General features: G+C 35.5%; 2 protein-coding genes across 6 annotated transcripts; one reads left to right on the forward strand and one right to left on the reverse strand.

Annotated features, from left to right (window-relative positions):
* The first annotated feature begins 4,283 nt into the window (after positions 1 to 4,283).
* Positions 4,284 to 10,820, forward strand: LOC125212851 (phototropin-2-like). Of its 4 annotated transcripts, XM_089068376.1 has the most exons (24): positions 4,284 to 4,389; positions 4,507 to 5,016; positions 5,100 to 5,282; positions 5,459 to 5,550; positions 5,612 to 5,849; positions 5,946 to 6,162; positions 6,272 to 6,342; positions 6,479 to 6,585; positions 6,684 to 6,733; positions 6,814 to 6,918; positions 7,028 to 7,087; positions 7,221 to 7,310; positions 7,532 to 7,608; positions 7,805 to 7,889; positions 8,148 to 8,228; positions 8,419 to 8,522; positions 8,660 to 8,709; positions 8,998 to 9,104; positions 9,496 to 9,615; positions 9,727 to 9,778; positions 9,910 to 10,022; positions 10,100 to 10,240; positions 10,335 to 10,444; positions 10,540 to 10,820. In XM_089068376.1, the coding sequence occupies exons 2-23, from the start codon at positions 4,556 to 4,558 to the stop codon at positions 10,440 to 10,442; spliced, it is 2,712 nt and encodes a 903-aa protein (XP_088924502.1). In that variant the 5' UTR covers positions 4,284 to 4,389; positions 4,507 to 4,555; the 3' UTR covers positions 10,443 to 10,444; positions 10,540 to 10,820. The 4 variants fall into 4 exon arrangements, with proteins under 4 accessions (XP_088924502.1, XP_047969083.1, XP_088924503.1 ...); XM_048113126.1 differs by lacking the exon at positions 4,284 to 4,389 and having other exon boundaries at positions 4,396 to 5,016; XM_089068377.1 differs by lacking the exon at positions 4,284 to 4,389 and having other exon boundaries at positions 4,396 to 5,016; positions 10,545 to 10,820.
* An 82-nt stretch (positions 10,821 to 10,902) lies between these two features.
* On the reverse strand, positions 10,903 to 16,111 carry LOC125212853 (uncharacterized). Of its 2 annotated transcripts, none has more exons than XM_048113128.2 (9): positions 15,768 to 16,105; positions 14,792 to 14,856; positions 14,358 to 14,406; positions 12,868 to 12,962; positions 12,637 to 12,722; positions 12,485 to 12,544; positions 12,288 to 12,369; positions 11,355 to 11,468; positions 10,903 to 11,237 (listed from the first exon to the last, which is right to left on the reverse strand). In XM_048113128.2, exons 1-9 carry the CDS (start codon positions 15,952 to 15,954, stop codon positions 11,067 to 11,069), a joined length of 909 nt encoding a protein of 302 aa, XP_047969085.1. In that variant the 5' UTR covers positions 15,955 to 16,105; the 3' UTR covers positions 10,903 to 11,066. The 2 variants fall into 2 exon arrangements, with proteins under 2 accessions (XP_047969085.1, XP_047969086.1); XM_048113129.2 differs by having other exon boundaries at positions 11,108 to 11,237; positions 11,316 to 11,468; positions 15,768 to 16,111.

The following is a 16,111-nucleotide window of genomic DNA, read 5'->3' on the forward strand; positions in this document are numbered from 1 at the left end:
AAAATCTATGATTTTATTTAGGGCTGACAAATCGTGCGGACTGAGTTGCTACCGGGTCGACCCAACCCAACCAGAAATCATTGTGTTCTCGGTGGTTGCAACCCAACAGGTTCGCGTCGAATTCGTGCAAATTTCGTGTTATCAAAAAAATATCGGTCCTCTTTTAATAATAATAAGTTACTATACAATATAGCTTGACGCTACACGATAACGACCGAAACATTATATTATATAATTAAATTTGATATTACATGGTAAAATAAAATATTAAAAAATTAAAATAATTTTTAATCCAAATAATAAAATTAAAGTATATTAAAATTAAATCTAAATAATAAAGTTAAAATAATTAAAATAATTATTTTTAATAAAATTTAAGTATGTAGTAATATTTTTTTTATTATGAAAAATAATTAATAATAGTATTAATCATATTTTTACTAATAAAAGTAAAGAATAATATTTTTTAAATTAATAAAAATAATTAATATTAAATTTTAATATATTATTTTAATTAATAAAAAAACAAAACAATTATTTTTGTTCTTAACAGATAACCCAACCCAACTCAACCCAAAATTTTTAGATTTTTATTGGGTCGACCCTATAAGGACCCAAATCCTAAACGTGCGTGTTCGTGTCGGGTTAACTTCGCGCGGATTCGTGTCGTATTATCTTGTCAAATCAAAAATTGTCAACCTAATTTTACTTTTGTTATCTAATACATCATGATCATATGCATTAAATATAGTGAGCCTCTCATGCCATCCGCATTCATGTCTCAATACCGTCTCTTAACTGTCTCATCCCTTCACTATTCATGGGCCCCACTGCACTTTTTACCCCATCTCTTAACTAAGAGACAACACCTGCATCTATCCATCTCTTAACCATCTCATCCCTTAACTATTCATTCAATTTCATTTTTTATTTTTATTTCCAACAAATTCAATTAATATTTCATTGAAATATTAAATTTGGGAGAAGAATTGGAGAGGAAAGAGAGATGATATGATAGTGATGAGAAGAAAAAAAAGATGAGAGATAGTGTGTTTGCATGTAAAATGAAAGAGGTTATAGGAGTATTTATAGAATAAAAAAAACAAAACAAAAAAAAAATTACAGTTAAAATTTTTTAAATTTTTTTAAATTTTTTTTTAAAAAGAAATATTTATCGCGTCAGCATGACGACGCCCACTCGCGTGCCGGCGAGTGGGCGTCGCGCTGCGCGCCAAAGCTCGCCACGTGGCGCTGGCGCGTGGCGAGACATCCCCCGGCTACGCGACGAGACGGAGCATCCGCATCGAGATGCCGATGCGGATGCTCTCAGGAATAATATCTTGTAATGTATCTACTCGATAGAAATAGGTCTACATAAAATAGAGCCAAGCCTTGGCGCCATTGACTTACTAGCATTGTTGGTGCCCGTTACATTTACTAGCACTGTGGTGCTCGCAAAAAATTAGTACTCCCTCCGTCCCATTGAAGATGACCCACTTTCCTTTTTGGTTTGTCCCAACTAAGATGACCCATTACTTAAAATGGAAGCACCTTTATCTCTACTTTATTTCATCTCTCTTACTGGACTCTCTCCTCTTAACACACAAAAATTAACTGCATAAAATCCCGTGCCGCCCAAGGAAGGGGTCATCTCTTCCTTGGGACGGAGGGAGTACTATTGTTTAGGAAAAAAAGTAGAGCACAATCTAGTTCTTGCGAGTACATGGGTTCTGGCAAAACTTTTTATTGAGAAAAATCCTGCCAAAGCAATGAAATTGAAAGGGAATTGACAAACATCATTAATAGTGCTCGCCATTTAAGCTCGTGGAGTATTTTGGTGGGGAAATTTCCTCCCAAGTTTGCAATTAAAAGGGGAAATGGCGAGTGCATGGTGCTCGTTAAAATAAAAAATTTATAATTTTCAATGTGTAAAAAGCAATCAAGTTAGATGTGTAATCCTTAAACTTAGAACTACTGCAAGTCTACAACCCTGATTTTAGTACTTGGGGTGTTGAATGTAAAGGTTGTTCAATTGAGCTAAAAATGGTAATTTTGATGATGATATATAGTAGTAGTATATAATTTTACAAAGCTAAAATCGAATGCAAATTATAGACTAAACACGAAAATAATTAAATCACACATGAAAGAACATTGCTCCTATTACTTTAAAGGGATCTAATTACATAAACTCTTTTGATTAATCCAATAGCCACAAGGAGAGTGTTACAATTTTACTTCAACAGTATTGAACATACTTTTGGAATTGAAGAATCATAGGTAGATAAACACTTAGCAAATACTAATTCCTAATCGGTAGATTAATTATCTTAAGTAAGCATAGTGATTATTAATCTACATCTAAACTCCAACAATACATATCCAAAATAATTAGACCGAAGATCCTACAACAGCATATTAATCGAATATATAAACCACAAAGGCATAGAACATTAATATCTATCAAAATTCATACTCTAAACAAGCAAGAATTCTAAATCCTCATCTTCTAAGCTAAAGAGATATTATAAAGCTGAAAATATGTATGCTATTAAAGATGTCTCTTAAATGGCACAAACATACATGATCAAAAGAAGGGAATTGAAGTCAAAGAAATTCCATAATTTAATAATGTATAATTTAAATTCCATAATATGAGGCATCAATTGATGGTCCGGCAATTTATTGATAATCGATGGATGTACCCATTTGCGAAGCAATTAATTTGTCTTTGTCTATATATTTTCATATCTACATTAATATTATATTCACGTTAAATTGAGTATTTTACGCATTTTCATGACGTTAAACCGCAGGGCATTTCAGGCATTACATATGGTGCGGGTGCATTGATTGCAGCGACAGTTATGGGTGAGAGAATAGGCACCAAAAAAAATGAATTTCATTTTTCAATTTTCATTTTTGTTTCTTGATTTTTATCTCGGTGTACATCAATAAATATAGTAAAAACACGATATATTAATATGAGGCTAAAAATGGTGAGCTAGTACAGATGAGGATAGATTTGGCCCCATGGATGATATTATGTCGTATTATGAACGACAATACTAATATGAAATAGCATATGCTTACCACAATTCACAAAGGCTACGACATTTTACGTCGTATTCTCCATGCTATCATTTTTTAGTACTTGTTTTATTATCATAAATCATTCAATAATTGCTCTATGTGAAATTGAATTACGGAATAAATTTATAAACAATTAATACAAAAAGTAAGATTTTATATAAAACTCATAATGACATTTTTTTTGTTGAATTTTGAAGGATTCCACTCTTCATATTGAGAAATGTAGTCCTTGCTAGTGATAATACTACTTGGTCATTCGAATGATCAAGAACTGGAAGCGGAGATTACATCGAATCCAAATAATCCAAATTAATTTTCGATTCAACAATTATTTTTGTTGAAATTTTTTGAATTTAAATACTAGTGGAAATTGGAACTGCACATTAATTTAAAATATTGGATGAAAAAGACAAGTAGTATTAGTATAAAATTGTGAAGAGTAGTTCAACAAAAGTTGGTGCATGAAAATGGAGAAACAAGATCATCTTTCTATTTCCATCCATTCACCAAAATTTGTCTCATACTAAAAATATTCCTTCGATTCCATTATAAGCGTCCGTTTTTATCATTTGGTTCGTCCTATAATAAAAGTCTACATTACTTTTACTATAAATAGTAATTAGTCTCATATTTCACTAACTCATTTCACCCGCATTTCAATATAAATAATACTCCACCCGTCCACCATTTAAAGAGTCATTTTGGTTCGACACGAATTTTAAGAAATTGTTTGACTTTGTGAAGAAAAGTAAGTAGAGTGTGAAACCTGTTTTTTATACTATTTTGTTTTATAAGGAATTGTCAGTGTAAAAAATTATTAAAATTTGAAAACCGTATACTAAAAATGTAAAAGAAAGTAAATGATTCTTTAAATCGGTAGATAAGACTTCTGTTCCACTAATTTTTTCTAATCCACTTGTCATTATAATGTCCAAATAAGACTATCTTTTTGTTACACTGATGGAGTATTAATGAAAAAGTGATAACCTGGGTGGATTGCGTGATTGACAGCAGTAGTTAATTAGTTATAGACCGTTATATTAATATATTCAGAAAATTGACCCTTTTTCGGCGACAGGGGCAATATCGTCAATTAAGAGGCGTTTTAACTGAATTGAATGGGGGGCGCCAAAGTCCCAACAGTTAGCAATAGCATGGTACGAACACAGCCACGCTCACAGAAACACACAGTCACAGGTGTGCAGACGGTGTCCACGTATATTCCCTTCCCCCCTTTGCTATTTATTCTGTGTACCATATCTTCCCCCTTATCTCTCTCTGCATTTCCACCTCCAGGTTCTCTCTCCTTCTCCAACTTCTTTCACTTCACTTCCACTTTCATAGATTAATTACATCAATTTAAATTCGGAATGGCATAATACAGCAACTGGTAATTGTTCAGTTGATTCGCAGGGGGAATAGAATCGATTCGTGTTTGGTTATGATCTCTGGCTAGTTGGAGATGGATCCTTCTACTAGGAGTAGTCAAGCAAGTGGTTTGCAGGTGATTGCATCTTCTGATAAGACTCATGATAAATGGATGGCGTTTCAGTCCAAGCCTCGTGATGGCGATGGCGATGGGGATTCCAAGCTGATAGCGGAGAGAACTGCCGAGTGGGGGCTTATGGTCAAGACAGGTGTCGGTGAAGGTAGCTTCCACGCCATCCCCATTGGCTCGGGAGAAGGAGATAAGGCTAGGAACTCGTCCGAGAGAGCGTCTGCATCAGCACGTTCATCCGGGGACTCTTCTTTCGGAACTGAACGTCCGAGGGCGTCTCAGGAGCTCAAGGATGCCTTGGCTACTTTGCAACAGACATTTGTCGTCTCGGATGCGACAAAGAAGGATTGCCCCATTATGTATGCTAGCAGCGGATTCTTCACAATGACTGGCTACTCTTCTAAGGAGGTTATCGGAAAGAATTGGTGAGAGCTCACTGCATTAGTTTCACTATCACTTCTAAGATTGTGTAAAAACGAATTATATTTGGTAAAGTTGTTTGTTTCAGCCGCTTCCTGCAGGGGCCGGATACAGACCAGAACGAGGTGTCTAAGATAAGGGATGCAGCTCGGAACGGAACAAGCTATTGTGGGAGGCTGCTGAACTACAAAAAGGATGGCACCCCATTCTGGAATCTGTTGACAATCACTCCAATCAAAGATGATAAAGGAAAAACTATCAAATTTATTGGGTAAACTTTAATTGTTACTATTACTTATATTTTGAACAATCAATGTGATGGAATTTCAATTGGCATTGTTATCTGGCTGTTGAACAATTTACAGAGCTTCTGATTATGTGTTCTTTTAAACTTGATCGTCTGATTAGTTCGTAATATGGCTAACAGGCTAACAATTTCTCGTGCAGAATGCAGGTTGAGGTCAGCAAGTACACAGAAGGAGTGAATGATAAGGCATTACGTCCAAATGGACTACCGAAGTCATTAATTCGTTATGATGGTAAGTGTTTTCATCACATAATAAATTTGTTTCTACGATCTTACTTTATCGGTTGCTTCAGTTCGTCAAAAGGAAGAGGCTTTAGGTTCCATCATAGAAGTTGTGCAAACCGTGAAGGATCCAAAATCGCAAATTTCATCAAATCCCAACTACATGCTTCCTGGACTAGCTGAAAGTGATACTAAAAGCACCCCAGGGAGACTTACCCCTCAACTGGATAGAAAGAGTGGCTTGAGTCGTTCTGGTTCTCATCAGGAGACGAACAAGTCCAGAAAGTCTACACGTCTTTCATTGCTGGGGTGAGCAAGTTTGCATCCATATGTCAGCTTCTTTCTTTCGGTTAAGCACTGGATTAGATTGCCATAATTTTGTTAAACGCTGCTGTTCACGTGCAGTAGTAAAGGGAGGACTTCTAGCAATGCAGGAATGTTAGAAAATCAGCAAGCTATTGAGCCAGAGATCCTAATGACGAATGATTTTGAACGTACACCAAGTTGGGAACGAGCTGAAAGAGAGAGAGATATACGTCAGGGGATTGACTTAGCAACAACATTAGAACGCATTGAGAAGAATTTTGTGATAACAGATCCTAGACTCCCTGATAATCCTATTGTAAGATAAATACACTCAAACTTGATTGATACTTTCATTTTTCCCCTTATGTTACGCGTGATCCATGTTACGCGTGAGAAAAACAATAATGAACCTGATCATCTTGCAGATATTTGCTTCAGACAGCTTTCTTGAACTAACAGAGTTTACCCGTGAAGAAATATTGGGGAGGAATTGCAGGTATAGTTCGAAACGCACCTCTTTATTGGAACTTTGATTCATACATGAATTTTATGAAAGTATTTTCTTATTCTATCGCATTTTAAGAAAGTAAAAATGGCTCTAGCAGAATTAAACATGGTTGAAACATATACAGGTTTCTTCAGGGACCGGAAACTGACCAAGCTACGGTGCAAAAGATAAGGGATGCCATCAAAGAACAAAGAGAAATCACTGTTCAGTTGATTAATTACACAAAGACTGGTAATTTATCGATTTTGATATCCTTTACGTACAAACCAATCAGAGGCTCTAATCTCTGTTAAAATCTTATCTCGAAACTGAATGCAAACAAACTTCAGGGAAAAAATTCTGGAACTTATTTCACTTGCAGCCTATGAAGGATCACAAGGTGGAAGCTTCTTATGTTTAACTTCTAAATCTATTTCAGTTGCTTGATTATGTTTATTTATCGGCATTCGCCTTTTTCAGGGTGAACTACAATACTTTATTGGTGTGCAACTAGATGGCAGCGACCATGTGGAACCGCTGAGGAACCGCCTCTCTGAAAGAACAGAACAACAGAGTGCTAAATTGGTATAGTTTGATGTGATTGTCTTTTTACTTTATTTTTTATTTAGTTTCGATAGTGTGTGCTGAGAGGGATTAGACAAGTAAACCTAACATGCTAAATCTTCTTCACCAGGTTAAAGCTACGGCAGAAAATGTCGATGAGGCTGTTCGGGAACTTCCTGATGCCAACTCGGTAAGGTATTCCTTCCTCTTTATAGAATTTGAAGAACTGCTTTTACATGTTATGATCATCTATGGCCATTCTTGTATTAATTTGAGGAATCAATCTCATTTTTCTGATGCAAATGAACGTGCTTCATGCTCAGAGACCAGAGGACCTGTGGGCTATACATTCTCAACCGGTACGGGCCAAACCACACAAAAGGGATGGTATTGCATGGACAGCAATAAAAAAGGTATTTATAATGCAAAATGGTAACATTTTCTATTAGTATTCTTTAATATAACAGCTTATCAAATGAAGTCTTTATAAGCAGAGAATCTAGGTTCGTTCCAAAATTTGAATGCATAACTTCATAATGTAGATGTTACTCTACAGATTTGACATGTCTTTTTTAGTTAAATCAGTATTTTATTATACCATCATCTTATAGGTCACTTCATTCTTTCGTAATAGGTTACTGAAACTGGTGAAAAGATCGGACTGGATCACTTCAAGCCCATACGTCCACTGGGATGTGGAGATACTGGCAGGTATGCTTCCTTCTCTTTTTATTTATTTTAACTTCCTACTCCTAATCGTAACATATAGCCATCTTCCGGTCGGAGCTAAATACTTGTTTCTTATGTACTATAACTTGTTTGTTGTTTGGCATTGCATTTTTGATTCATGCTCGCTATATGTTTCAAAATTGTATCTTACATACGCCCTCATGAGTGTTTCCTGCAGTGTTCATTTGGTGGAACTGATTGGTACTGGTCAACTGTTTGCCATGAAAGCTATGGATAAATCCATGATGCTAAATCGTAATAAGGTATACTGAACTTCTTCTCGTCTTTCAGGACATATTCGATCATGGGCCTGTTTAGTTATATCATTTGGTATTGAATACACTAGATTATCTTTCGCTTTTCATGTCATTTTTTTACGTATAAGTAACAAAATGATCAAAGTTCCTCAAAGCAGTTGAATAGGACCATAACTTACAGATTAAACAACTAAACATTTACATAATGTGTGCTAGTTCTTTCGATTTCTCAAAATTATATTGAGGAGTTAAGAAATTTTTCAGGTTCACCGTGCATGCATTGAAAGAGAAATAATCTCTCTCCTGGATCATCCGTTTCTTCCCACACTGTACTGCTCTTTTCAGGTTCTCATTTTTAACTCAGTCCACTAATATTTTATCGCTTTAAGGCAAAGTGACAAAGTTGTTGAAAGAGAATATAAATTTAAAACTGATTCCCACGTTCTTCAGTTTCATGGATTGGAGATCACCAATTCTAATTTTTTCAGTTCAGGTTGTTTTTTCGTGTTTTGACATGGTATTAATTTGTCTCCAGACCCCTACGCACGTTTGCTTGATAACAGATTTTTGTCCTGGAGGAGAGTTATTTGCATTGCTTGACAAACAGCCATTGAAAATGTTTAGAGAGGATTCCGCCAGGTGATTATGCTAAACCTAATCAAAGTTAATACGGAACATTAACGTTATTATCCTTCCATTTTTATATTTCACAGCTCCTGACATATTGATGCAGTATGTTCAGTTCTCTTACATAGCCAAAATAAATTATTTTGTAGGTTTTATGCTGCTGAAGTCGTCATTGGTTTGGAATATCTTCATTGTTTAGGTATTTCATGCTGTCTAAGTTATTAGGAGTATCCTACTTTTGATGTATTCACCTTCATGTAGATCCCTCTTATATCAGTTTCCACATTCAAGCTTCTCTATAATCTATCTCACTTCCTGTTAATATTCATAAAAGTTGTAAATTGCCGCGAGTTTACATTGCATTTCTATTTGGCGAACTGCATTCCGAATTTCAGTTGATGTCACTAGATCAGAACTTGTTCTTCCAGCTGCATATTATTTCCTATTCAATATTTTTCTTGATCTGTTCTGTTGTGTCTCATTACAGGAATAATCTACCGGGACTTGAAACCAGAAAATATTCTTCTTCAAAAGGATGGGCATGTTGTGTTAGCTGACTTTGATCTGTCACTTAAAACACCTTGTAGACCTCAAGTATGTGATACTTGCTTACCTGTTTTTTACTTTAATGGACACTTTAGTTTCTTTTACTATAAAATGCTTGATTTTATATTCACAAGAAACTAAAAAACATTTAAATTTTGATTGTTGAAGCACAAGTAAATATAGTTTCCAATTGATATTTAAAAATACTGTGTGTGAATCTACAATGGAATGGCATTGTTGGTTTATATATAGCTTATTTATTTAAACTTTTGTTGTAAGAAAAACCTGAAACATTCTGCCAATTTTTTCCAGCCTCTCAAATATATAATACACCAATCATTTAGTATCAATTTTGTAAATCTCATTTAACCCTGATGTTGTCAGATTCTAAGACAAATTCAAGTTTGATATGCTATTAATGGTCATATTTCTCTTTCAGATTATCAAGCCTCCTCCACTAAAGAAAAGAAGTTCAAGGAGTCAACCACCTCCAATTTTTTTCGCAGAACCAACTGCACAGTCAAATTCTTTTGTCGGAACTGAAGAATACATTGCACCGGTATGACAGTATTTATCGTTTGTAAACATGTATATTGCATGTAAACATCATTTTTAAAAGCGGTGCTCCTAATATACGTTTAAGACGTTTCTACTCGTGACTTGAATACAGGAAATCATTACTGGTGAAGGTCATAGTAGTGCCATTGATTGGTGGGCTCTTGGTAAGTTTCATGAATGTTTATCAGATTATTCACTGTTAACTTAAGTCTCTTTTTCTCCTGGCTCATCTGTCTTATTTCGTTCGAAATTATTTAGTTTCATGACTTCGATGTGTTTCAACCACAAAACTCAGGTATATTGGTGTATGAAATGCTTTATGGGCGTACACCGTTTAGGGGGAAGAACAGGCAGAAAACATTCGCCAATATCCTGCACAAAGACCTCACCTTCCCAAGCAGCATTCAGGTAAATCGAAAATCATGATAACCACAAACGTTGAATCATCGAGAAGACTAAAAATAGCCGTCTGTGATCAATTCCAGGTAACTCTCCCAGCAAAGCAATTGGTTCATGCACTGTTGAATCGTGATCCAGACAGTCGTCTAGGATCAAATGGCGGTGCAAATGAGATCAAGGAACACCCTTTCTTCAAAGGAATAAACTGGCCTCTCATCCGATGCATGGTATCCACTCCCTTTCTCTAAAATCAATATTGCACGAGGCTGGCTTGAAAAAGTCACAGCTAAACCCGACTTGTGCTGTGGCTTCTTTTTGCAGAGCCCCCCACCTCTCGATGCACCTCTTGAGATAATCGGGAAAGAAGATGCAAAAGATGTAAACTGGACAGACGAGGGAGTTCTCGTACATCCTATGGAAATGTTCTAGAGGTGTGCTCACAATTCCAAGCATTCAGCGATGTTGTTTCGATATCTATAAGCATTATGTGTTCACTACCTCTTTGTTTGTACCATTCTCTGGGCAGTATAGTATTGTGGCGAGATCTTCTTCATCTGGAGACGAGACAAAGGACAGAGGTAGCATGTTGTTGTACAGGAAAAACACACCAGAGAATCAGATCTCAGATAAGAAGTTTAATGTAGTAATTTCCTTTAGTTATCACTGTGTTTTGATTATTTTGTATCTAGTGAGTTTCAACTTTGTTTGTTTGTTTTGTATGATGATTATGCAACTCTTATCTTTGTATCTATCTGCACATATTTTACAGATTCATCAACTCAAGAATAAATTATAACTATTTTGTTAGCCCTGTCCATTTATTTCTCTTCTGGTTTCTGTTTCAGACATCAAATAACCCTACTCTGTTTTATTACCAAAAAAATATGAATATCCAAAACACAAAACCTTGATTTTTTATGAAAAACAATCACAGTGCAACATCTATTTGAAAAGTATAAATCTATTACAAGAAATTCTACTAAAAAATACCAATCCTGAGACACGGCATGGCCTTCCACTGAATCGAGCAATGAGCTATCGCTGAGTTGTTGATCATGATGAGACCTTCAAACTTCTCAGCGCAGAACTTAGGACCGAAACTTTGGTAGGGGATTCCTGCTTATAAGCTTTCTCTAATGCTGCTGCTGAGAGAGAATGCAGTTCCGAGTTCTCTTTGTCATCCTTGTTGCGACCTCTAGTCAACTGTGCAATAGCCGAAGCACACTGAAAAAATAATATTTCATCCGGTCAAATGGCAAGCTGAAGGAATAAGACGCGCATTCTTGATAACTATATGCTCACATTTCAAAAACCAAAACCAGATGAAGTTAAGAGAGAGACCAGGCATATGCCGAAAAGAGCCCGAGTGTTCTTGCCACCAGTCAAATCTATAGTTGCTGCATAATATTTCTTTGCCGCGTGAAGATTTTCAACTCCTCCTAGTGTGTAGAGCACCTAGAATCAGAAAGAAAGTGAGAAGTAAAAATTACCTGACTCTGTAGAGATTTTGTTGCAATTTCATATTTACATGAAAATTAAACATGAATCATGACTTCACATGTCATTCAGGTCTTCGAATAGAAAAGAGTAGAAAATGGTATTCTTGAGGGCCTAAAAGAAGAGCATTATGATACAAATATTATCCATGAAAGGTAGTTGGCAATGAAGGTAGAATCTTTGGGGGTAAAAAAACGAAATCTCCTCCGAAGACCTGCAACACATTTTCTGAACTCCAAATGATATTTCGAAAAGCTCAAACATAGGAAACGATAGCCTTATAAATAAGAAACTTACTAATCCATAATGAAAGCCTAAGCCAGTATACTTACGGGCTTCAATTAATAATAATATAACCCTCTTAATAACAAAAATAATAAAATATTCGAATAATAAAATTCAACTTAACAATGACTTAATAAATATTAAGAAACTAACTTATACTGCACAAATTTTATTTGAATGTATACACTATAGACTATACATTCAAATAAAACTAGAAACAGATGAGTATATTTTCAGTTCAAGGATACAACACCATGATAATTCGAACTCTTAGTTCCTAGAAACAAACTAGCCCAAGGTAGGTTCTTTAGATTAAAACCTCAAATGTCAATACAAGTAGATTGCTCACATACCATGAATTAACAAGATCTATGCATGTCAGCCTCAAAGAAAAAAAGATAACTAATGACAGCTTAAACCATGTATGTAAAAAACAGTTTTAGCCTTACACTTATATCAGCTCAATAAAAAAAGTTCATATAAGCTACTTACATCAGCATAGGAGAGGTGGTATAGTGGAATGGTAGGGTGTGATAATAGCAGCTCCTCGTAACAGAAGGCAGCTTGCTTATACCTAATCATTGACAGAGCAAAGAGCTAGTTAAGAAAATATACCAACCAAGTGTCCATGTACAACTGCATCCGGTTTCAGTTTGGTAAACAAATTGATAAAAAAAGAGATAACCCACATTTGTAAAGAGACATAAACTTCTGCTAGTTCTCTCCATGCATCATGATCAGCCATGAATCTGGATAACCAGCAACAAGATACAATAAATCATACTACCAGAAGAAAAAAAAAATTCAGTAATCAAGAAATTGTTATATTTAATTCTCTTACATTTCAAGATACTTGTTCAACCACTCAATTGCTCCTGCGAGATTTCCTTGTGCCTTAGCCATTGCCACTCTCCTTTTGTGTATCACCTGAGTATTTCATTTCAAGAAAAAGTTGATATACATGTAACTCTCCATTTTTCGATTAATACGAATTTAATTCATTGTCTGTATACCATTGAACTTAAGCAATAAATAAGTAAGCAATAATCAGAAAATAAATTTATCAATCTACCTGATCGAATTGACTTTCTTCTAAAAGGCTAGAGTAGGCTTTTTCAGCTTCTGCCCATAGACCTTTGGCTTCAAGCAACATAGCTTCCAGCCTTCCTGCATGTGCAAATGGTATTAAAGGTACATGATGCAAAGAACTTGACGAATATAAGTACCACCAAAAACAAGGGAAGAATATATAGATGACCACCACAAACTGCGAATATTAAACCTCAAGACGGTGGTCAATTAACCTCTTCCAATAGTCTTTCTAATTATCCTAAAAGTCACAAGACCAGGATAAGTTTTAAGAAAAACATGCATATCCTGATAATTTGAAGGAATTTTCCAAAAAACATGTTGACAAATCCCAAAGTTATTTCGTATAGCATCTCAAAGAGAAAAGGTTTACAGTTCTATCATATCAAAATCAAACTCATACTCAACATTGAAAGTGATGTGTGATAGACACCCAACAGTTCAATAGTTTTTAAAAAAAATTGGAGGATCTACTAACTAGTGAAATAATGCCAAAATTGTTTGAGATTGGAGGTTTCTATCAAACCGAGCTCTATTAAAACTGACATAACCTAAGGGGAGAGTAAAACATCGACGAATTTCAGCAGTACAGATTCAAATTAGAAATGTTGTCTCTATTTTCTAGCACCTACTTGTTTACATTTTCAGAGCTGAATGTTTTCTTTACCCTAATTTTATCATTAAGCAATAAGCCCTCGCATATCTTGTTCACCATTCAAAGATGTTCCCTACATTTTCCTCATATACTCTCCTCATGTTACTTCAATATCTTATGATAGATGTATGCCCCTGGTTATGGGGTTTTTACTTTTGTAATTGCCCAGCACCACTATTTGCTAATAAATAGAACAATTAACAATCTCGCAACTAAATACTCTTAACCAGCAATCAACAAGGGTAGGTTGCTTAAGATATGAGTATATGACTATGCTTTTGCTCCCAAATAAGGTTTTTCACAGTGCAAGAATAACTTTGTATACTGAACACGGTCAGGGACGGATGCAGGAAATGATCTTTGAAGAGGCAAAAATATATGTGGGGGTATATTTGAAGTATTTGAGTAGGGGCACTTAGTGAAGAAATTAATATTAATTTTTTTCTATAATAGGTTTTATAAATATAAATGAAAATTTTGAGGGAGGGCATTTACCCCTTCTGCTTACACATTAGATCCGTCCCTGAACACAGTCACACGAATACTTACCCTTACCAAACAGGTAAAACAAGAATCACTTACCTGTTTGTATCTAAATTCTAAAATGGTGTACATTCATGAAATTGATGTCAGAATCATAAGCGCATGAAAGGCTATATTTGCTGATAAATGTACAGATTCCTTAATATGATTTGGAAGTCACTAGAGCACTAAATCAACATGACAGTAAAACTAGCTGTAGATCCTCAAGTATAAAAAAAGTTGAGTTCTCATAGTTACACATAACACACATCACATTATCTTCTAGATTGACTCACCAACTCGTTTACTCTCATGGAACTTTCCCTGCAAGACCTTGATATACTCCTACAAAAAAAGAGTCATTCAAATAGTTGAAGGACACATCAAGTGAAGCTCACTCTACATATTCTTAGAGAAAGACGCAAGCAAAATGGAAAAACTGGGTGCAAGAAGCTCAAGAGAAGAGATGGAAGGTATTGGAGGAAAAGTATTTCCATTGACTGCAGACTATATAAAGTTGGAAACTCCAACCTTTTTGGTTTTAGATTTCCCATAACCCTTTCTATAAGCATAGGCAGATCACAGCTAGCATTATCATAAATGCACAACAACAATAGTTTGTGCATGAACTCAACAGTATAAGCAACCCAAAATCTCCTGAATAAGATTGATTCTCATGCATGTCTAGAGGAAATATAGTTGAAATTTTTTACTTCAGAAAAACACATACCTTTGCCACATCAAGACGCTGGCAGTCCATCGCAGCAATAGCAACTTGTTCATATAAAGTCCACTCTATATTAATCAGAAGGGAGGGAAATTGTCAATCTAACAATCAAAAGTAACAAAGCAAAAGGTCACAGTGTGAAACACAAGCAATATTCGTAGGAGTAAATAAGACATGTTAACTAGTCAGTTATTTGAGATCATAATGAAGTATGAAACACAATATCCAAAACAAGAAGTTAAGTTGCACAACAATATAAAAGCTGCAAAGTTACTAGCCTTTTAAAAAGGTTTGTGTTGCTTAATTACCTATCAGTCCACCAAGGACTATCTACCTAGGTGTGAAATAGTCACAAGAACAGTACTTACACATGGTGATCACTATCAGCAACAACGGAAGCAAGCTTACTTAATAATGTGACTGCCTTAACAAGTAACAGTTCAAACACAAATCTAATAAGCACACCACAAATAAAAAATAGAGATTTGTGCCTTGGTGAGCTTTCAACGGTCAAGTAAGTGTTCATCCACCCGAGACACACGCAAATGTGAGTCATATGACCAATGACATGATGCACTAAATCATGTAAGCAAGATGCTTTTTCTCAACCTTCAATCAATCTATCTATCTCGTCCTAACTAAGCACAACGAGATTTGGGATATACCAATCTCCTACATTATTTGTATTTCACATCCAACTGAAGTCCTTTGGCATCCTAAGTTTTTCATGTTCAAAACGATGATATAAAGAAAATCTTATGCAATCAGAGAGGAAAAGTATAAATTCTCCAGCTTAATTTAGAAAAAAAAAAACCCCAAAAATTGTAATTTTCGGAAATAGACAGATATGAATTTTCACCTCTAACAATCAAGAAAAACAAAAACAAGTTCTGAAACTAGAGACACAATCACAAATTTACAATCAAAATTAAAGATCTAACACAAAAACTCGATCTTTTAATGAGTGGGAGAAGATGACCTTCTGGGCCAAGCGCAGATCGCTTCTTAGGGTCGCTGAGAATGGCGGAGCCGTACTTGAAGACCTTGTCGGAGCGGCGGAGCTTGAGCTTCCTGGCAAGACAGAGGTACTCCCACGCGCCGCCGCCGCCGTTTTCCACTTGATTCTCCAACCGAATCAGTTGCTCTTCCTCTGTTTTGCTCACCATCTTCAACACTGTTAGAGCCTTGCTGAGTGTGTGTGGTCACAAGGAACGTAGGAGAAGCTGCCGGCGAAACCCAAAATCAAAATTTAACCTTTGCTTTTGGTATTAGATATTGGTTGATTGAGTATAATTATAATTCCGTCGCCGATGTGTCACTTTC

Source organism: Salvia hispanica, chromosome 3, assembly GCF_029641045.1.
Source record: "Salvia hispanica isolate PSC_SH4W2 chromosome 3, Shi_PSC_v1, whole genome shotgun sequence".
Classification (NCBI taxonomy): Eukaryota; Viridiplantae; Streptophyta; class Magnoliopsida; order Lamiales; family Lamiaceae; genus Salvia; species Salvia hispanica.